General features: G+C 39.2%; 1 protein-coding gene across 1 annotated transcript in view; it reads right to left on the bottom strand.

Annotated features, from left to right (window-relative positions):
• LOC124593400 (high mobility group protein B2) overlaps positions 1-15,570 on the bottom strand; it is a 40,180-nt gene extending 24,610 nt beyond the window's left edge. Inside the window, exons 1-2 of the mRNA XM_047131924.1 lie at positions 15,314-15,570; positions 15,156-15,226 (exon numbers count right to left, since the gene is read on the bottom strand). Of these exons, the coding sequence (XP_046987880.1) occupies positions 15,156-15,226; positions 15,314-15,436 (194 nt within the window). The 5' untranslated portion in view covers positions 15,437-15,570. The remainder of the gene's footprint in view (positions 1-15,155; positions 15,227-15,313) is intronic.
• Between the last annotated feature and the right edge of the window lie 6,938 nt (positions 15,571-22,508).

The raw sequence follows: 22,508 nt of genomic DNA, 5'->3' as shown, positions 1-22,508 counted from the left end.
ATCCTCAAAATTACAGACCAATATCCTTAACATCGGTTTGTTGCAGGATTCTCGAACATATTCTCAGTTCGAATATAATGAATTTCCGTAAGACAGAGAAGTTGCTGTCCATGCATCAGCACCGCTTCAGAAAGCTTCGCTCCTGCGAAACGCAACTCGCCCTTTTATTCACATGATATCTTGCGAACCATGGATGAAGGGTATCAGACGGATGCCATATTCCTTGGCTTCCGGAAAGCGTTTGACTCGCTGCCCCACTGCAGACTCCTAACTAAGGTACGAGCATAAGGGATTGGTTCCCAAGTACGTGAGTGGCTCGAAGACTTCTTAAGTAATAGAACCCAGTATGCTGTCCTCGATGGTGAGTGTTCATCGGAGGTGAGGGTATCATCTGGAGTGCCCCAGGGAAGTGTGGTAGGTCCGCTGTTGTTTTCTATCTACATAAATGATCTTTTGGATAGGGTTGATAGCCTGTTTGCTGATGATGCTGTGGTGTACAGGAAGGTGTCGTCGTTGAGGAGGATACAAGATGACTTGGACAGGATTTGCGATTGGTGTAAAGGATGGCAGCTAACTCTAAATATAGATAAATGTAAATTAATGCAGATGAATAGGAAAAAGAATCCTGTAATGTTTGAATACCCCATTAGTAGTGTAGTGCTTGACACAGTCACGTCGATTAAATATTTGGGCATAACATTGCAGAGCAATATGAAGTGGGACAAGCATGTAATGCCAGTTGTGGGGAAGGCGGTTAGTCGTCTTCGGTTCATTGGTAGAATTTTGGGAAGATGTGGTTCATCTCTAAATGAGACAGCTTATAAAACACTAATACGACCTATTCTTGAGTACTGCTCGAGCATTTGGGATCCCTGTCAGGTCGGATTGAAGGAGGACATAGAAGCAATTCAGAGGCGAGCTGCTAGATTTGTTACTGGTAGGTTTGATCATCAAGCGAGTGTTACGGAAATGCTTCAGAAACTCGGGTGGGAGTCTCTAGAGGAAAGGAGGCGTTCTTTTCATGAATCGCTATTGAGGAAATTTAGAGAACCAGCATTTGAGGCTGACTGCAGTACAATTTTACTGACTGAGTAACCACAATTGTGGTTTCATGATACGACGTATTGGGAACAAACCCATCAAAGCTACCAGTTCGTATACAGAAAGTCTCTTACAAATTGTGTCGGCCCCGGAAAGGGCATTTTTTGTAGCTAGGATGTTGTTTACTTAAAGCAGGTGCTTGAACTGGCGACCCTCTGATGTGGCACAAGCTTGGTAATGTCTAACACTTTCAAAGATTCCTGGCATTGCCCTGATGTGACTGGTGGCATGTTGAATGCAACCCATTAATTCCTCTTCGTTCCTGGGTGGCTCGCATCCAGGTGGGTGGACTAGAACCTTGAAGAATCCCAACAAGAAAAAGTCCAGTGGTGTAAGGTCTGGTGATCGTGGGGGCCATGTCCTTCAAGCACCTCTGCCTATTACTTGGCCATCGAAGAGTTCATTTAAATATCCATGCAGAGCACAACTGTTATGTGCGGCACCCATCATGCTGCAACCACAGGACTACGCCGTATGTCGAGGGGAACACCTTCCAGCAAGCTGGGTAGTGTTTCTTGCAAAAAGTGAAGGTAATTTGCCCAGTAAGTCGAGGATGTTGATTGCCACCCACAACACCTGCCCAAATGTTGAGCAAAAATTGTTCCTGGTGTCCGTGGATGTACATGACGTGAGGATTTCCCCTTGCCTAGTAATGAACATTTCGATTGTTGTAAAGGCTATCCCGATGGAAGGTGCACTTGTTGGTAAACAACACAATGGTGGTAAAGTCGGGATCTCATGCAACACATCACAGAAACCACAGGATTTAGGTTTTGTACAGGGTGGAAACTAAATGCATCAGGTAGCCACTATTCATCAGAGGCTGCCCTGCATGTGGTATGCTCTCAAGATTTTTTTTTTTTCCTTTTTTAGTTGACTATCCATTCAGTCTAGATAATGACAGAAGACACTAAGTATTAGTGTAAGATCCAAAGAAATGCATACCACAGATGACACTACTGAAATCCCAGTGATCGATTTCTGAGGCATTCATAACAAAGATAAAGAGTTTGAAGCAATCCTAAACAGCAGTGGGACTCACATATTAAATACTGAAAGCTAACTGAAATCTGGCATCGATAGCAATGAAATTTTTGGGCTGGATCTAAGTATACATTGAAAGAACAAGTCAATGGGAAAGGATGGGGTGTATTTGTGGCAGCAGACAAGAAATTCAGATCCATCTAGATAAAAACGGAAGATGCAAGTGAGATCATTGGGGCATTATAAAATTGTTTCTCTCTATTAGACACCATTCTCGCCCCATGGATCAAACATAAAAGTTTAGAGAATCCCTCAACCCTCTAACACGAATGTTCCCTATCACACTGTCATTACTGGAAGAGACTAACCATCCCACAACAGTGTAAGACTGTTACAGTTTCATAAGTGGTCAGCATGACAAGATACTCAAAATAGTACTGACTACTTTTTCTGAAAATTACTTGGAACAAATAGTTAACAAGAATGGCAACAAACAGATTTCATCTCTCTGAAACTGGACCAGCCGGTGTGGCCAAGCGGTTCTAGGCACTTCAGTCTGGAACCGCGCGACTCCTACGGTTGCAGGTTCGAATCCTGCCTCGGGCATGGATGTGTGTGATGTCCTTAGGTTAGTTAGGTTTAAGTGGTTCTAAGTTCTAGGGGACTGATGACCTCAGATGTTAAGTCCCATAGTGCTCAGGGCCATTTGAACCATTTCAGCCATTTGAAACTAGAATCAATAACCTTTAGACAGCAGTAGCAACTATGATTACTAAAATACAAATGGTACCTAAAACCAATAGTAAGATTTAAATGTTCAACAATCCAGACAGAGAGGTGGCCAGATCTTATACAAAAAATCATCTCAAAGCATTTATCTCTGAGCAGGAGCATGTAGAGGAATTGTGTCTCAAGCTTAAAAGAGAATTTGACCAAGCACTTGATAGATGTGTACCTAGTAGAGTAGATCATGAAAGGAAGGACTCTTCATGGTGTACATTAACTATAAGGAAACTTGTAAACAAACAGTGAGTACCGCTTAACAGAAAAAGATGCTGTATGAAATATGTTTGGCTATTAAAAGGGCAGCAATGTGAGACACTTCCAATGACTATCATATCGCAATCTTTTCAAACCACCTCTCACAAAACCAAAAGAAATTCTGGTAGAGGCAGTCAATGGCATGACAGTGAAGTGTCCAGGCACCCCTGTCAGATCTACATAGAATAAGTGGTGAGTTAGCTTCCAGTTTAACCACAGCAGACCACAGACCAATCAGGAAAAAAAAAACTGTGCACCAGAGAGTGGAATAAAACACAGGTCACACCCGTTTACAAGAAGGTTAGCTGAAGTGATTCATTCTCATTTGGTCTCATTGCTGTCCATATGGCGTAGAATCTTAGAACAATTTCTAAGCTCAAACATAATGTATCTCAAACAGAGCGTCCTCCTCCATAATAAACAGCATGAATTCTCGAAACAAAGGTCATGCGAAACCCAAATCACACTTTCCTCACATGACATCCTGAAAGCCATAGATCAAAGCAATCAGGTATGAAAAAAGGGTGAAAATGTGGAGGCAAACCTTGACAAAGTTACAAAGTGGAGCAAAGATTGGCAGCTTGCTACTGAGATTCAGAAATGTTACTTGTGCATTTCATAAATTGCAGAAAAGTGCTATACTATGATTGTAGCATCAATGAGTCACTATTGGAATCAGTCAAATACATGAGTGTAACAATTTGTATGGACATGAAGCACAATAATCACATTGGCACAGTCATAGGTAAAGCAGATGACGGTCATCACTTCATTGAAAGGATACTGGGAAAAATCAATCAGTCTACTAAGGAAACTACTTACAAAAGACTTAAGGTGACATCTATGAATATTGTTTACGTGTGAGGAACCAACACTAAATAGGACTAATTGTGGGTATTAAAAGCATACACAGAATTGCAGCATGAATGGATCAGATATGCCTGATTCATGGGAGAGCCAAAAATGCTGAAAAGCCTGAATTGCAGAAACTTGAAGATACACATGAATTATTTAGCAAAATTCTACTTAGGCCTACTAAGTTTTAGGAGGAAGTACTACGCAAAGACTCTAGAAATATATTTCAGCTCCATACAAACTGCACCCCCCCCCCCCCCCCCCCCATGAACCATGGACCTTGCCGCTGGTGGGGAGGCTTGCGTGCCTCAGCGATACAGATAGCCGTACCGTAGGTGCAACCACAATGGAGGGGTATCTGTTGAGAGGCCAGACAAACATGTGGTTCCTGAAGAGGGGCAGCAGCCCTTTCAGTAGTTGCAAGGGCAACAGTCTGGATGATTGACTGATCTGGCCTTGTAACAATAACCAAAACGGCCTTGCTGTGCTGGTACTGCGAACGGCTGAAAGCAAACTACAGCCGTAATTTTTCCCGAGGGCATGCAGCTTTACTGTATGATTAAATGATGATGGCGTCCTCTTGGGTAAAATATTCCGGAGGTAAAACAGTCCCCCATTCTGATCTCCGGGCGGGGACTACTCAAGAGGATGTCGTTATCAGGAGAAAGAAAACTGGCGTTCTACGGATCGGAGCGTGGAATGTCAGATCCATTAATCAGGCAGGTAGGTTAGAAAATTTAAAAAGGGAAATGGATAGGTTGAAGTTAGATATAGTGGGAATTAGTGAAGTTCGGTGGCAGGAGGCACAAGACTTCTGGTCAGGTGACTACAGGGTTATAAACACAAAATCAAATAGGGGTAATGCAGGAGTAGGTTTAATAATGAATAGGAAAATAGGAATGCGGGTAAGCTACTACAAACAGCATAGTGAACGCATTATTGTGGCCAAGATAGATACGAAGCCCACGCCTACTACAGTGGTACAAGTTTATATGCCAACTAGCTCTGCAGATGACGAAGAAATTGAAGAAATGTATGATGAAATAAAAGAAATTATTCAGATTGTGAAGGGAGACGAAAATTTAATAGTCATGGGTGACTGGAATTCGAGTGTAGGAAATGGGAGAGAAGGAAACATAGTAGGTGAATATGGATTGAGGGACAGAAATGAAAGAGGAAGCCGCCTGGTCGAATTTTGCACAGAGCACAACATAATCATAACTAACACTTGGTTTAAGAATCATGAAAGAAGGTTGTATACATGGAAGAACCCTGGAGATACTAAAAGGTATCAGATAGATTATATAATGGTAAGACAGAGATTTAGGAACCACGTTTTAAATTGTAAGACATTTCCAGGGGCAGATGTGGACTCTGACCACAATCTATTGGTTATGACCTGTAGATTAAAACTGAAGAAACTGCAAAAAGGTGGGAATTTAAGGAGATGGGACCTGGATAAACTGAAAGAACCAGAGGTTGTACAGAGTATCAGGGAGAGCATAAGGGAACACCTGACAGGAATGGGGGAAAGAAATACAGTAGAAGAAGAATGGGTAGCTTTGAGGGATGAAGTAGCGAAGGCAGCAAAGGATCAAGTAGGTAAAAAGACGAGGGCTAGTAGAAATCCTTGGGTAACAGAAGAAATATTGAATTTAATTGATGAAAGGAGAAAATATAAAAATGCAGTAAATGAAGCAGGCAAAAAGGAATACAAACGTCTCAAAAATGAGATCGACAGGAAGTGCAAAATGGCTAAGCAGGGATGGCTAGAGGACAAATGTAAGGATGTAGAGGCCTATCTCACTAGGGGTAAGATAGATACTGCCTACAGGAAAATTAAAGAGACCTTTGGAGAAAAGAGAACAACTTGTATGAATATCAAGAGCTCAGATGGGAACCCAGTTCTAAGCAAAGAAGGGAAAGCAGAAAGGTGGAAGGAGTATATAAAGGGTCTATACAAGGGCAATGTACTTGAGGACAATATTATGGAAATGGTAGAGGATGTAGATGAAGATGAAATGGGAGATATGATACTGCGTGAAGAGTTTGACAGAGCACTGAAAGACCTGAGTCGAAACAAGGCCCCCGGAGTAGACAATATTCCATTGGAACTACTGACGGCCGTGGGAGAGCCAGTCCTGACAAAACTCTACCATCTGGTGAGCAAGATGTATGAAACAGGCGAAATACCCTCAGACTTCAAGAAGAATATAATAATTCCAATCCCAAAGAAAGCAGGTGTTGACAGATGTGAAAATTACCGAACTATCAGCTTAATAAGTCACAGCTGCAAAATACTAACACGAATTCTTTACAGACGAATGGAAAAACTAGTAGAAGCCGACCTCGGGGAAGATCAGTTTGGATTCCGTAGAAACACTGGAACACGTGAGGCAATACTCACCTTACGACTAATCTTAGAAGAAAGATTAAGGAAAGGCAAACCTACGTTTCTAGCATTTGTAGAATTAGAGAAAGCTTTTGACAATGTTGACTGGAATATTCTCTTTCAAATTCTAAAGGTGGCAGGGGTAAAATATAGGGAGCGAAATGCTATTTACAATTTGTACAGAAACCAGATGGCAGTTATAAGAGTCGAGGGGCATGAAAGGGAAGCAGTGGTTGGGAAGGGCGTAAGACAGGGTTGTAGCGTCTCCCCGATGTTGTTCACTCTGTATATTGAGCAAGCAGTAAAGGAAACAAAAGAAAAATTTGGAGTAGGTATTAAAATTCATGGAGAAGAAATAAAAACTTTGAGGTTCGCCGATGACATTGTAATTCTGTCAGAGACAACAAAGGACTTGGAAGAGCAGTTGAATGGAATGGACAGTGTCTTGAAAGGAGGATATAAGATGAACATCAACAAAAGCAAAACAAGGATAATGGAATGTAATCTAATTAAGTCGGGTGATGCTGAGGGAATTAGATTAGGAAATGAGACACTTAAAGTAGTAAAGGAGTTTTGCTATTTGGGGAGCAAAATAACTGATGATGGTCGAAGTAGAGAGGATATAAAATGTAGACTGCCAATGGCAAGGAAAGCGTTACTGAAGAAGAGAAATTTGTTAACACCGAGTATAGATTTAAGTGTCAGGAAGTCATTTCTGAAAGTATTTGTATGGAGTGTAGCCATTTATGGAAGTGAAACATGGACGATAAATAGTTTGGACAAGAAGAGAATAGAAGCTTTCGAAATGTGGTGCTACAGAAGAATGCTGAAGATTAGATGGGTAGATCACATAACTAATGAGGAAGTATTGAATAGGATTGGGGAGAAGAGAAGTTTGTGGCACAACTTGACCAGAAGAAGGGATCGGTTGGTAGGACATGTTCTGAGGCATCAAGGGATCACCAATTTAGTACTGGAGGGCAGCGTGGAGGGTAAAAATCGCAGAGGGAGACCAAGAGATGAATACACTAAGCAGATTCGGAAGGATGTAGGTTGCAGTAGGTACTGGGAGATGAAAAAGCTTGCACAGTATAGAGTAGCATGGAGAGCTGCATCAAACCAGTCTCAGGACTGAAGACCACAACAACAACAACAAACTGCACCCACTGGGACTGCAAACACAAGATTAGACATGTTATCGTGGTCACAAGCAATTAAACCATCATTCTTCCTTTGTTCCATATGTGATTGGAATGGGGAAAAAGCTCTTAACAAATGGTACAATACTATGCACCTTCTGCCATGAAATTTGCGGTGTATGTATACAGGAGGAGCAAAGGGGAAAATTGGGAAATACCGAAGCATCCGATCCCGCCCGTCTGCTTTGACCCATGACGTCACAAATATGGTGGATACGACAATAAACCACGATTCCAATATGGTGCATATAAAGTCGTTACGTACACATTATGAGGACAAAAATACATTGAAAAACAAACACACACACACATTCCACAAAAAGCCTAATGACACTAACGGGACAAGAGGGGGAAATAGGGGGTTTTTGGGTGGGGAAAAACTAAATACAAACAAATTTAGACACCCACCCCCTTACAAAAACACGCAAAACAACGAAAAAAACCAACATCACAAAACTCCCCAAATACCACTAAACACAATATCATCTGGAATCGGACACTTCCCTTGACCTATATACCTCAACAGCAGCTCCCGATCTAGAAATTTGGGATCGAACACTTCCCTTGACCTATATAGCTCAACAGCAGCTCCCGATCCCATAAATTAGGACCTAACACTTCCCTTGACCTGTTGTTGTTGTTGTTGTGGTCTTCAGTCCTGAGACTGGTTTGATGCAGCTCTCCATGCTACTCTATCCTGTGCAAGCTTTTTCATCTCCCAGTACCTACTGCAACCTACATCCTTCTGAATCTGCTTAGTGTATTCATCTCTTGGTCTCCCTCTACGATTTTTACCCTCCACGCTGCCCTCCAATACTAAATTGGTGATCCCTTGATGCCTCAGAACATGTCCTACCAACCGATCCCTTCTTCTGGTCAAGTTGTGCCACAAACTTCTCTTCTCCCCAATCCTATTCAATACTTCCTCATTAGTTATGTGATCTACCCATCTAATCTTCAGCATTCTTCTGTAGCACCACATTTCGAAAGCTTCTATTCTCTTCTTGTCCAAACTATTTATCGTCCATGTTTCACTTCCATACATGGCTACACTCCATACGAATACTTTCAGAAATGACTTCCTGACACTTAAATCAATACTGGATGTTAACAAATTGCTCTTCTTCAGAAACGCTTTCCTTGCCATTGCCAGCCTACATTTTATATCCTCTCTACTTTGACCATCATCAGTTATTTTGCTCCCCAAATAGCAAAACTCCTTTACTACTTTAAGTGCCTCATTTCCTAATTTAATTCCCTCAGCATCACCCGACTTAATTAGACTACATTCCATTATCCTTGTTTTGCTTTTGTTGATGTTCATCTTATATCCTCCTTTCAAGACACTGTCCATTCCATTCAACTGCTCTTCCAAGTCCTTTGCTGTCTCTGACAGAATTACAATGTCATCGGCAAACCTCAAAGTTTTTATTTCTTCTCCATGAATTTTAATACCTACTCCAAATTTTTCTTTTGTTTCCTTTACTGCTTTCTCAATATACAGATTGAACAGCATCGGGGAGAGGCTACAACCCTGTCTTACTCCCTTCCCAACCACTGCTTCCCTTTCATGTCCCTCGACTCTTATAACTGCCATCTGGTTTCTGTACAAATTGTAAATAGCCTTTCGCTCCCTGTATTTTACCCCTGCCACCTTTAGAATTTGAAAGAGAATATTCCAGTCAACATTGTCAAAAGCTTTCTCTAAGTCTACAAATGCTAGAAACGTAGGTTTGCCTTTCCTTAATCTTTCTTCTAAGATAAGTCGTAAGGTCAGTATTGCCTCACGTGTTCCAGTGTTTCTGCGGAATCCAAACTGATCTTCCCCGAGGTTGGCTTCTACTAGTTTTTCCATTCGTCTGTAAAGAATTCGTGTTAGTATTTTGCAGCTGTGACTTATTAAGCTGATAGTTCGGTAATTTTCACATCTGTCAACACCTGCTTTCTTTGGGATTGGAATTATTATATTCTTCTTGAAGTCTGAGGGTATTTCGCCTGTTTCATACATCTTGCTCACCAGATGGTAGAGTTTTGTCAGGACTGGCTCTCCCACGGCCGTCAGTAGTTCCAATGGAATATTGTCTACTCCGGGGGCCTTGTTTCGACTCAGGTCTTTCAGTGCTCTGTCAAACTCTTCACGCAGTATCATATCTCCCATTTCATCTTCATCTACATCCTCTTCCATTTCCATAATATTGTCCTCAAGTACATCGCCCTTGTATAGACCCTCTATATACTCCTTCCACCTTTCTGCTTTCCCTTTTTTGCTTAGAACTGGGTTCCCATCTGAGCTCTTGATATTCATACAAGTTGTTCTCTTTTCTCCAAAGGTCTCTTTAATTTTCCTGTAGGCAGTATCTATCTTACCCCTAGTGAGATAGGCCTCTACATCCTTACATTTGTCCTCTAGCCATCCCTGCTTAGCCATTTTGCACTTCCTGTCGATCTCATTTTTGAGACGTTTGTATTCCTTTTTGCCTGCTTCATTTACTGCATTTTTATATTTTCTCCTTTCATCAATTAAATTCAATATTTCTTCTGTTACCCAAGGATTTCTACTAGCCCTCGTCTTTTTACCTACTTGATCCTTTGCTGCCTTCGCTACTTCATCCCTCAAAGCTACCCATTCTTCTTCTACTGTATTTCTTTCCCCCATTCCTGTCAGGTGTTCCCTTATGCTCTCCCTGATACTCTGTACAACCTCTGGTTCTTTCAGTTTATCCAGGTCCCATCTCCTTAAATTCCCACCTTTTTGCAGTTTCTTCAGTTTTAATCTACAGGTCATAACCAATAGATTGTGGTCAGAGTCCACATCTGCCCCTGGAAATGTCTTACAATTTAAAACGTGGTTCCTAAATCTCTGTCTTACCATTATATAATCTATCTGATACCTTTTAGTATCTCCAGGGTTCTTCCATGTATACAACCTTCTTTCATGATTCTTAAACCAAGTGTTAGTTATGATTATGTTGTGCTCTGTGCAAAATTCGACCAGGCGGCTTCCTCTTTCATTTCTGTCCCTCAATCCATATTCACCTACTATGTTTCCTTCTCTCCCATTTCCTACACTCGAATTCCAGTCACCCATGACTATTAAATTTTCGTCTCCCTTCACAATCTGAATAATTTCTTTTATTTCATCATACATTTCTTCAATTTCTTCGTCATCTGCAGAGCTAGTTGGCATATAAACTTGTACCACTGTAGTAGGCGTGGGCTTCGTATCTATCTTGGCCACAATAATGCGTTCACTATGCTGTTTGTAGTAGCTTACCCGCATTCCTATTTTCCTATTCATTATTAAACCTACTCCTGCATTACCCCTATTTGATTTTGTATTTATAACCCTGTACTCACCTGACCAGAAGTCTTGTTCCTCCAGCCACCAAACTTCACTAATTCCCACTATATCTAACTTCAACCTATCCATTTCCCTTTTTAAATTTTCTAACCTACCTGCCCGATTAAGGGATCTGACATTCCACGCTCCGATCCGTAGAACGCCAGTTTTCTTTCTCCTGATAACGACATCCTCTTGAGTAGTCCCCGCCCGGAGATCCGAATGGGGGACTATTTTACCTCCGGAATATTTTACCCAAGAGGACGCCATCATCATGTAATCATACAGTAAAGCTGCATGCCCTCGGGAAAAATTACGGCTGTAGTTTCCCCTTGCTTTCAGCCGTTCGCAGTACCAGCACAGCAAGGCCGTTTTGGTTATTGTTACAAGGCCAGATCAGTCAATCATCCAGACCGTTGCCCTTGCAACTACTGAAAAGGCTGCTGCCCCTCTTCAGGAACCACACGTTTGTCTGGCCTCTCAACAGATACCCCTCCGTTGTGGTTGCACCTACGGTACGGCTATCTGTATCGCTGAGGCACGCAAGCCTCCCCACCAACGGCAAGGTCCATGGCTCATGGACCTATATAGCTCATAAACATCTCCCGATACAAATACCAACATTAGGGATTAAACACTTCCCTTGACCTGTTATCCTTACGACATCTCCACATACAGCCGTCCCTGATCCAAGACGCAGAAACTTTAAGTAAGCCTCATTTCTTCACGACATACTGAACACTTCACGACTTCATCGAAAAATCCGAATAGTTGAAGAAAATTTATTAGAGACAACGCACTGTCCCCCATCATAGCTGACAACCGAAAACTGTTGACCCTGTCAGTCATATCCATACCAACCAAAGACATAAAAGAAGCAATTTACCAAAATTCACACACTACGCCACATTCGCAAACTAAACCAAAAACATCACCTAACACACCACCAGAGAGCACCACTGATCGCATCAAAACGACACCTACAAATACGCTACTCTCACAAACTAAATTCCGCACTGTCGTAACGTCACACACCACAACAGCCTTACGTCATGGGTCAAAGCCGACGGGTGGGATAGGACGCTTAGGTCGACCCAAAAACTGTAGGGGATGATGGCCTCCAGTTTTCTGCTTGTTATATCACCAAATCTATGTAAGAGGAACCCATTTGACACCCTGACATTTTAATTATTTTCCCCCAGTATATTTCACATCTACAATATCAAAAATCTGATAAAAATCACAGAAAATGCTAACTGTGGAACTTTTCTTGTTAAGATCTACCAGAACTCTGTGCGACCATACATTACATTCGTTGTAGAGAAGACTTTATGGATGTGAAATGAAGCTGATGTTAATAGGTTATTAGCAGAGAAGTGGTCCAATAGTCTGTTGTAAACTACATTCTCAAAAAACTTTGAGCACATAAGAATGCTGGAGATGTGGCTATAACTTGCTTGTCTCTACATTCATAAACATATGCTACACCTTGACTCTCAAAAGACTACAAAGGAAAATAAGGGGATAAAGCTGCCAATATAAGATTTTGGAGTTTTGGCTGAGGCAACATCTTAACCAGAACAGCTATCATTTTTGAGTGACCTAGAGTTAAACTGATGTTACAAGGAGTATGCAATGACTGTCTACATAAATCTAATGGATCTGCTTGTAGCAGTGGGGCAAACAATAGGCCAGTCGAATGTCTCTCAGTCTCTCTCTCTTTTTTTTTTTTTTTTTTTTTTTTTTTTTTTTTTTTTTAAAGTTGAATGAAACTAGTCTCAACACTACATCAGCTATATGAATATTTTCACTCAATCTCCAGATATGACGGTTTTCACTCAATATGTGTCAACTAACTGATATGAATTTCTTATGGTTATTTCAGGGTTATATGAATGTTCTCATTCAGTCTCCAGGTTTGAATAATTTCACCAACATAGTTTTCAGCCTTTTTGGTTGCATATGAACCATGACTGCAGTTACCTACACTTTTAGAGACAAATAATGCGTCTCATTTCAAGGAGTACTGAATAGAAGACATATTTCTTAAAATGCGGTATTTTCAAAATTTATGTATTTATTCACTTAAATATAAATATTTTGTACTTCTGGCATTAGATCTGGATTTTTGGTAGATTTTAAAAGGTTAATAATTGATGCTACAGCACAGATTTATGTTTAAGTAAATGAACAATTACTTTTTTAATTTAACCTTACTGAAGCTCTGCCTCTCTCTACTCCTGCTGTTATGTAACTACCAACTATTCTTTTTGGTGAATGCTGTGGCACCATGAACAGGAAGCATATAAGACACATTATTTAAATTGTTCAGTGACTCAACACTTGCTTTTTAGGCATATACTGTCACTTGTCAGAAGCAGTTTTCTCACAAGAAATGTTTGTCATCATTCATCAATTTTCTTTAAATTACTTCAATAATGTAGTTTCAGAATATGAATAGCTTCCTTGCAGACATTGCGTATCACACTGAATTTACCTCAAGTATCATGTTTTTATCAGGCTATATTATTTCTTCCATTCCCATGCCAATGAGCATTTTGATCCACACACAAAGGTTATAGATTGTTTACAGTTATGGCCAGAGATAGGCTTAACTGTGAAATTGAGGTATCAATGTGCAAATGTGAATAATACTTCATAAATGTCAAATACTACACCCACTGCTTTTCAAAGGCTGTAAAATGTAAACAGGTTTCTCTGCATGGGTACGATTTGTACATACATAGTTAGTAACATAATTTTCTGCTCACTATATTCATCTTCAACACATATAAGTGACGGAATAAATGCTCAATGGCTAGATTCAAAACCTTTTCATTAATGGACATTCTGAAACCTTTCTCGTAAAACAGAATGCAAACAGCCACTAAAATCTGGAAATGTTCCTTTCATCTTCACATACCAGCAAGGGAGCTGTAATTGCTCAACTTTGTACTGCCAATGATACATCAGCTTAATTAGTTATGTATTAATTTCATTTGGGACAACATAATCCACAGCAAAATATTAACCAGTTGTTAATTGTGAAAAGACGAATTAGTCTATTCACTACATAGTTAAATGAATATGTGTAATAAGTTAAAACAAAACTTTGGCATACCCCATGATGTGATTTCACGTACTTAGACGGGGGGGGGGGGGGGGGGGCTACCTTCTGCGTGTATGCATACCTTGGTTGTACACCACTGCTTTATTTCAGCAAAATGCAGTATTACAGACTGGTTTCTCTCAGAAGAATAAATGGATAGTTCAGTTAACTAAAATACTAAAGAACGATTTTAGGTGAAAAACAATTACCGTACAAGGTTCAACTGACAGTAAGACTACAGCTGGTTTCACTTAAAAAGAACGACTGAATAATTCAGTCAATAAGCAGAACTACAATGGACTGTGACTGATTGTTACTGGTCCTGTAAATTACCATTCATACAGGTATGTACTCAAAACATAGGACATTTCATCTTGCTTACACCTAGACAATATACATATAACAGGCTACACAGAAATACCATACGACGGATTGCGCAGCATGTGCATAATGCTAAATGATTTACACCAGAATGAAAATTTGTCACAAACAGCAACACAACAGCTGCCAACTTCGTAAAGGCGCTTTTACTGGATAATCTAAGGAATATAATTTAGCCATATTAAATACATTCAAGAAACGAAAATACAAAAATGGGGTATCTTTGATTGTACTTCATCCTATACATGTCTGCAGAGTGGCTCTGTGGTACATTAGAACAACTTGTAGTATTCATAATTACATAGGCCTACATGCAAATGTAAAAGCTTTTTAAAAATGTGGCATTTTCAATTCGTTAAAAATACTCTGTATGCAGCTTCCATTGTAAATTTTGCCTTTCACTCGTATATAAAAAGATGTAATTTCAATCGGGCATGGTGTTTTATCAGAACATCTGAATGCTGTTTGCAACTATTCTCTGTAAATAAGTAGAATACATTTATGAAGATCTACGGATCTTTCTATCTTAGTTTTCGTCTCATACCCTTTTAAGTTCTCCTGGTTAATGATTTCTATACTAAACGTAGCATATCTATTAAGTCTCTGACATTAATACAGAAATATGAAATGTTGATATTTGTAAGTTGAACAAGTTTTGTTAATTTGAAAAGCCAGACTAATAAAAAACTACAATGGATTGCAAAATATGATTTCATATAGACTTAATATGAAATATATAAATTATCTACTTACTTCCTGTCCCTCCTGTACCTCCGCAGCATCCTCTTAACATGCTGAATTCTATGCACCAATCTTTCATTGTCCTGAAACGATTCAACATGCTCCTTTCAAAGTTAAATTAACTAATCACGTGCTTACACTCCAAGCATTATTGAAATATTAATGCTTACTTGCTGTAATACTTCACACCTTTCCAACAGAAGTTGATACTTCCTGCGATAGATATCTACTTCAGCATTTTCAACGTCGTCTTCTGAATCATCAGAAACTGCGTTTGACGGTGGCACAATCATATTTCACCACAGAATTCAGCAAAAGAACTCACTTGTTCACAAATACCACTATGGAACACACAAAACCAACTTTGTATTACTTGTTACAACTACGTGACAAACAGTAAACAAACAGTGTATAACTTTGGGTGAAAGATATTCCACTGTGAGTTAGCAACACAAATCGATAGAGGCCCGTCGACTGTGGTTTACATGGACATGTGTCATAAGTACACTTTGACATACGTAAGTATAGATGCCCACGTAAACACCTAAAATCGAAAGTCGCTGCAACTGGCGTACGTAGAAATGAAAGCAGAACCGGGTCTACTTACTTGCGCACGTTGGCTTCCCCCACTACTTTTTCGTCGTCTTCGCGAGATGACTCTTCTTGCCGAATGACATACAGTGTGTTTTCGTACATTCGAGAGTTGACATTAAGAAAATTTTATTTGGTTTCTGAGGTCAGAAATACAATTACAGTGACAAAAAGTGGCCGTTGCAGTTTTAGTTGTTGTGATCTTCAGAACAGACACTGGTTTCTATCCTGTGCAAGCTTCTTCATCTCCCAGTACCTACTGCCGCCTACATCCATCTGAATCCACTTAGTGTATTCATCTCTTGGTCTCACTCTATTATTTTTACCCTCCACGCTGCCCTCCAATACTAAATTGGTGATCCCTTGATGGCTCAGACCATGTCCTACTAACCGATCCCTTCTTCTAGTCAAGTTGTGCCACAAATTTCTCTTCTCCTTAAGTCTATTCAATACCTCCCCTTTAGTTATGTGATCAACCATCTAATCTTTAGCATTCTTCTGTTGCACCACGTTTCGAAAGCTTCTATTCTCTTTTTGTTCAAACTATTTATTGTCCACGTTTCACTTCCATGCATGACTAAAGAAACGCTTTCCTTGCCATTACCAGTCTATATTTTATATCCTCTCTACTTCGACCATCATCAGTTATTTTGCTCCACAAATAGCAAAACTCATCTACTACTTCAAGTGTCTCATTTCCTAGTCTAATTCCCCCAGCACCACCCAACTTAATTCGACTATATTCCATTATCCTCGTTTTGCTTTTGTTGATGTTCATCTTATATCCTCCTTTCAAGACAGTGTCCATTCCGTTCAACTACTCTTCCAGGTGCTTTGCTGTTCTTGCCGGAATTACAATGTCATTTCTTCTCCGTGGATTTTAATTCCTCCTCCGAGTTTTTCTTTTGTTTCCTTTACTGCTTGCTCAAAATACAGATTCGAATAACATCGGGGATAGGCAACAACCCTGTCTCACTCGCTTCTCAACCACTGCTTCCCTTTCATGCCCCTCGACTCTTATAACTGCCATCTGGTTTCTGTACAAATTGTAAATAGCCTTTCGCTCCCTGTATTCGACCCCTGCCACCTTCAGAATTTGAAAGAGAGTACCATTGTAGTACACTGTGCAATTTCTGAAATTCTACGAAAAACATACATGTTTGTGTATTATTCATCGTGGTACTTATAAAGACAGAAATATGAAGGAAGAAGCATGTAAATGAAATGAGGGAAAATGTACCACATATTGATGAAAATGGAATAAAAGCCAAAATCCGAAATTTACGAAATGCCTATAGGATAGAGAACAACGAAGTTAAGAATTCAGTGAGGAGTTGTTCTTCTGCTAGTGCATTACATTACATTAACACTTGTTCCATAGACTACGAACATGGCATTTTATAATGATGTGGAATATGTCAGTTAACATAAAGTTTCTTTATAAGATATAATTACTATTATTATAATTATCATTATACAATTACTACTTCAAATCTAAAAATTCATGTAATGAATAGAAGGGGTTGTTATTCAGAAAATCTTTTAATTAGTTTTTCAAAATGCTGATTGGATATCTCACAGACATTTAATTTCATTTGGTTAATGACTGAAGAGTTTTGTAGCAACCAAGTACCCACTTTCTGCGTCAAAGGCATATTTAACCCAGAATAGTGAAGATCATCCTTTCTTCTAGTGTTGTAGCTGTGTACTTTGCTATTATTTTTGAACTGGGATGGGTTATTAATAACAAATTTCGTAAGCGAATATATGTATTGTGAAGGTACTGTGAATACTTCTAGTTCCTTAAATAAGTGTCTGGAGGTGATCTTGAGTGAGCTCCATCTATTATTCCGACCTGCGCTTTTGTCCAATGAATACTTTTTCTCTTAATGATATATTACCCCAAAATATGTTGTCAGACGGAAGCAGAGAATGAAAATAGGCATAGTAGCCAAATTTACTGATGTGTTTATCATCAAAATTGCAGTAACGATAATAGCATAAGCAGCTGAACTGAAAGACATGTATAGATCTCTCAGGCACAGTGCCAGCAAAATGAGGCTTTTGATTAACCAAGAGAAAACAGAATATATGGAAATAGGTCGAGTAATAAACCCAAATCCTTACTTTAAAATTGACTAACATTCTAAATTCAGAAAAGTTCTTCAATTTAAATACCTTCGATCACGTTCCAACAGTAAAAATATCATAACAATCGATACAAACAATAGAATGGCCTCAGTGTTAAGATGTCTGCACTCACTAAGCATCCCACGCAAAAGTAAAGCTTTGTCAATGACCACAAAGATCAAGTATACAACACTATCATGTGCCCCATAGTACTTACAAAGAATGAAAGAGAAAAACTGATTGTTTTCGAAAGTAAAGTAATCAGAAAAATATGGGGACCTGTGTTGGAGAATGGCATATCGAGAATTCGAAAGAACAGTGAAATTTAGCTGCTACTGAAGCGACCCACTATCATCTTGAAATTAAAAAGTAGGAGCCTGCAATGGGCTGGACAGGAGGCTAGAATGGAAAACAACAGAATCACCAAAAAACATTTGAAGGAACTCTCCAGGCAACAAGACCATTGGGCCGACCTCTTACAAGATGGAAAGATGGCATAGAGAAGGACATCGTGCATTAGGAATTTCCACAGGGTGAAGAGAGACTGCAAGAGATAGAAGGCGGTGGAAGCAGATAGTTGATGCAGCATGCGGTCTACAGGGTCTGTGATCGCTGAGGAGAAGCAAGAAGGAAGCTGAACTCAAATGCTTCAGCAGATAATCAATGTGATTTTTCCTGTTGAATTTCACATCAGTGCACACACTTAGAAATTTTGAATATTCTGCCTACTCAACAGAATTCTGTTCAAAGTCCACATTTATCAATGGTGCTATGTCATTTACTGCACAGAACTATAAATACAGTTTTCTCAAAATTTAGTGAGATTCCATTTGCAGAGTGTGATGTGATAGTTTTCTGAAGGACGTTGTTCAGAGTATCCTCAGATAGTTCTTGCTTGTTTGGTGTAATTGCTATACTTATATCGTCAGCAAAAAAACTGTCTTTGGATCTTTATGAGCATTGAGTGGCAAGCCGTCAATATGTATTAATAACGATAAAGGACCCAAGACTGAACGCCATGGGACTCTGTTCTTCATACCTCCCCAGTTAAAGGACTCTGCTGATTTTTGCAGATTATCTGTATTGTTAATTTCAACCTTTTGCACTCTTCCAGTTAAATATGAATTAAATCATTTGTACACTGTCCCACACATACCACAATACTTGAGCTTATCTAGAAGAATTTCATGATTTACACAGTCAAAAGCCGTTAAAAGAGCACAAAATTTCCCGATGGGTGATCTTCGATTATTCAGACCATTTAATATTTGATCAGTGAAAGTATGTATAACATTTTCTGTTGAACGGCCTTTCTGAAAACCAAACTGACATTTTCTTAGACCTTCATTTTTACAAATATGTGAACCTACTGTTGAATACATTACTTTTTCAAGAATTTTACAGAAAGCTGTCAGAAGTGAGATTGGGTGGTAGTTGTTAGCAATAGGCCTATCACCCATTTTATCCAGTGGTTTAACAACAGCATGTTTCAGCCAATTCAGAAAAGTGACATATTTCAGTGAGCTACTATATATGTGGCTAAGAATCCTACTTATATTTTGGGAATGAGCTCTTATTACTCTGCAGGAAATACCATCAATTTCATACAAGCTTTTGCTTTTGAATGAATTCATTATTTAACTAATATCAATGGGAGAGTGGGTTGAACTGCAGTCTTTTCGAATTGCCTAGGTATTGCCTCTTACATACACAGCATTACATTTTCTAATGAACAGTTCAGTCCTGTTTTATTTACAACACACAATTCTTAAAATGTATCTACTTCTGCCTTTTTTCAACAAACTGTTCATTGAGTTTGATAGAAATAAAATCTTCCTTTCCTCTCAGTTGTTGTGTTTCCCTTTTAACAACTTCCCAAACTGTTTTTATTATCAGAAATACAAATCTCAGACATAATTCACATACTTCTGGACTTTTTAATAACTTTTCTTAATACAGTGTAGTAGTTTTTAAAATGTTTTACTGTTTATGGATCATTACTCCTTCGAACTCTAAGATACATATCCCGGGGTTTTTGAGATGGTTTCTTACAATTAAGCTTCACTCTTTTCTTAGGGAAATTGTTTTCAGATATGCTCACAAAGGTATCATGAAATAGGTTAAATTTTAAATTAGCAGCAGGTTCCCTGTACACCTCATCCCAGTCTAACTGCTGCAAGCTTTCCCCAAAATTTGTAACTGTTAAATCATTAATTGAACACATTACTCCAGAGGACTGTTTTGCATTGTTGTGTGGAGCTATGTAATATGTATTGTAACTAGCTGTGCATCAATATCAGAAAGACCGCTTTTAGCAGGAAAAGTTTTTATTTGATTAATTTTTTTTCTTGATCTATAAAAAACTATTTATCAGTGTACTTATTTCCTGTACTACCCTAGCACGAAAATCAGTGACTGATGTCAAATCGAAAGAGCCAAGTAAAACTTCAAGGTCTTTCTTTCTATCATACCCTTCCAAAATATCTACACTGAAATCCCCACAAACAATAATTTGCTTTCCTCTATCTGACAGACAGCACAATAAAAAATCCAAGTTTTTCAGAAATAGCTGAAAATTTCCCAATAGGGGACTGTATACAGCTGTTGTTGTGGTCTTCAGTCCAGGGACTGGTTTGATGCAGCTCTCCATGCTACTCTACCCTGTGCAAGCTTCTTCATCTCTGAGTAACTACTGCAACCTACATCCTTCTGGACCTGCTTGGTGTGTTCATCTATTGGTGTCCCTCTACGATTTTTACCATCCCCACTTTCCTCCAATACTAAATTGGTGATCTCCTGATGCCTCAGAATGTGTCCTCCCCACTTCCTCTAGTTAAGGGGACCACACCATATTTCAGGTCGCAAATAAATCGATTTTCAGTTTTCATCATATTTGATAGATGAAGGTTTTATTTAAGTAGTCTGAAAAGGATTTTGCTGAAATTTTTTTTTCGAGCATTTAAAGAGCATTTTCCTGCCACGTTTGTTTATGTGCCACACCCACTTTTCTGTTACACATTTTTCTGCATATGTTTCAGATTTTTATATACCCTACATTGCATGTTAGGGTTTTTTTTTTACCCCCGAGGGTGTTGGCTATCCTTGGAATGCAACAGTCGGTATTCTTTTGTTTCTGCTGTTTATAAACAACTAGCTTTCAAACACGTGCTTAGTTTTGTTCAAGTGTGATTGCGAGTAGTTGTTATACTTACATTTGCAGTGCTTGTTTTCGTGTGTTTTGTTGTGTTTATTGAATGTGACGAAACGTAAAGGCATTTTCAAGAAATGACAATTTAGAGGAAACAAGTTTAGATAGCTTTCTGTACAAGAGGTTATGTCACCTGGCAATGATGTTTCTAATTGTAATTCTTCAACAAGTGCATCATCAAAGAAGCTCTCACCATTTCAAGAGAGTTACTGTAAGTGACAAGGGGTGCAGTAACATTATTATAAATTTGAGAATATTATCAGATGTAATTTCTAAATTTGTACAATGTAGACAGTGTGGTGAGTCACAGAGTGTGAAAGTTTGTGAGAGTGCCAGTGGGGGGGAAAGGCCTAGCAATTGCTTTGGATTTAATTTGCGCTAAATGCTCAGCTGTGATTTCATATATGAGTTCTTCAAAACCAGATGCAAGTGGCCCTTATGAAATCAATACTAGATTAGTTTATGCCTTATGATCCATTGGCAAGGGCATGCCTGCAGGGAGAACATTTTGTTCAGTGACGAACTTACATCAACCACCAAATAAATTTGAGAAATTGACTGCAATATTAGAGAAATCTGTATGTGAGGTCAGTGAGGAAAGCTGAAACAGCTGCCAGGGAATCAGTGGAAGAAAATGATGGATGTTTGGATATTGCAGTTACACTTGATGGAAGTTGGCAGAAAAGAGGACATACTTATCTGAATGGAGTAGTGATTGCCATTAGTTTAGACACTGTTAAAGTGTTAGATGTGGAGATAATGCCTAAATATTGCAAATGTTGCAAAGTCAATTAACATAAAGAACAGAACTGCGTGGCTAATTTTAGAGGAACGAGTGGTGGTATGGAAGTTCATGGAGTACAACAAATATTTCATTGCTCCAGAGAAGCAAGAGGCATATGGTACACCAAATATTTGAGCGATGGTCACAGTAAGGCATACAACAACGTGGTGAACTCTAAGTCTTATAGAGATGCCATTATCAGCAAAATAGAATGTGTAGGCCATGTTCAAAAACGTTTGGAAACAAGGCTGTTGATATGAGAGGAAAAAAAAAATTAGAAGATGTAAAATTGTTGACCGGGCAGGGTCAATTAACTAAAACTGAAATAGAAAACTTGTAAGTATACTATGGGCAGCCAGTTAGAAGCAATAAAGAAAATCTGGAGGCTATGAAGAGAGATGTTTGGGCCATATTCTTCCATAAGTCCTCTACTGATGGTGAACTATGTCATGGATTGTGTCCATCAGGAGAAAATTCGTGGTGAAAATACAATACGCCTCAGGCAACTGGAGAATCTTATTCTCACCAGCATTCTCTTCCTGCTGCTGTTATTATACCAATTAAACCCATTTTCAGAGGTTTGGCTCTTCCTGACCTTCTAAGGAAATGTCTGCATATGCAGACACAGAAACCAAATGAATGTTTCAACAGC

This window comes from Schistocerca americana, chromosome 2 (assembly GCF_021461395.2).
Source record: "Schistocerca americana isolate TAMUIC-IGC-003095 chromosome 2, iqSchAmer2.1, whole genome shotgun sequence".
Classification (NCBI taxonomy): domain Eukaryota; kingdom Metazoa; phylum Arthropoda; class Insecta; order Orthoptera; family Acrididae; genus Schistocerca; species Schistocerca americana.
This window is presented reverse-complemented; position numbering and strand designations above follow the sequence as displayed.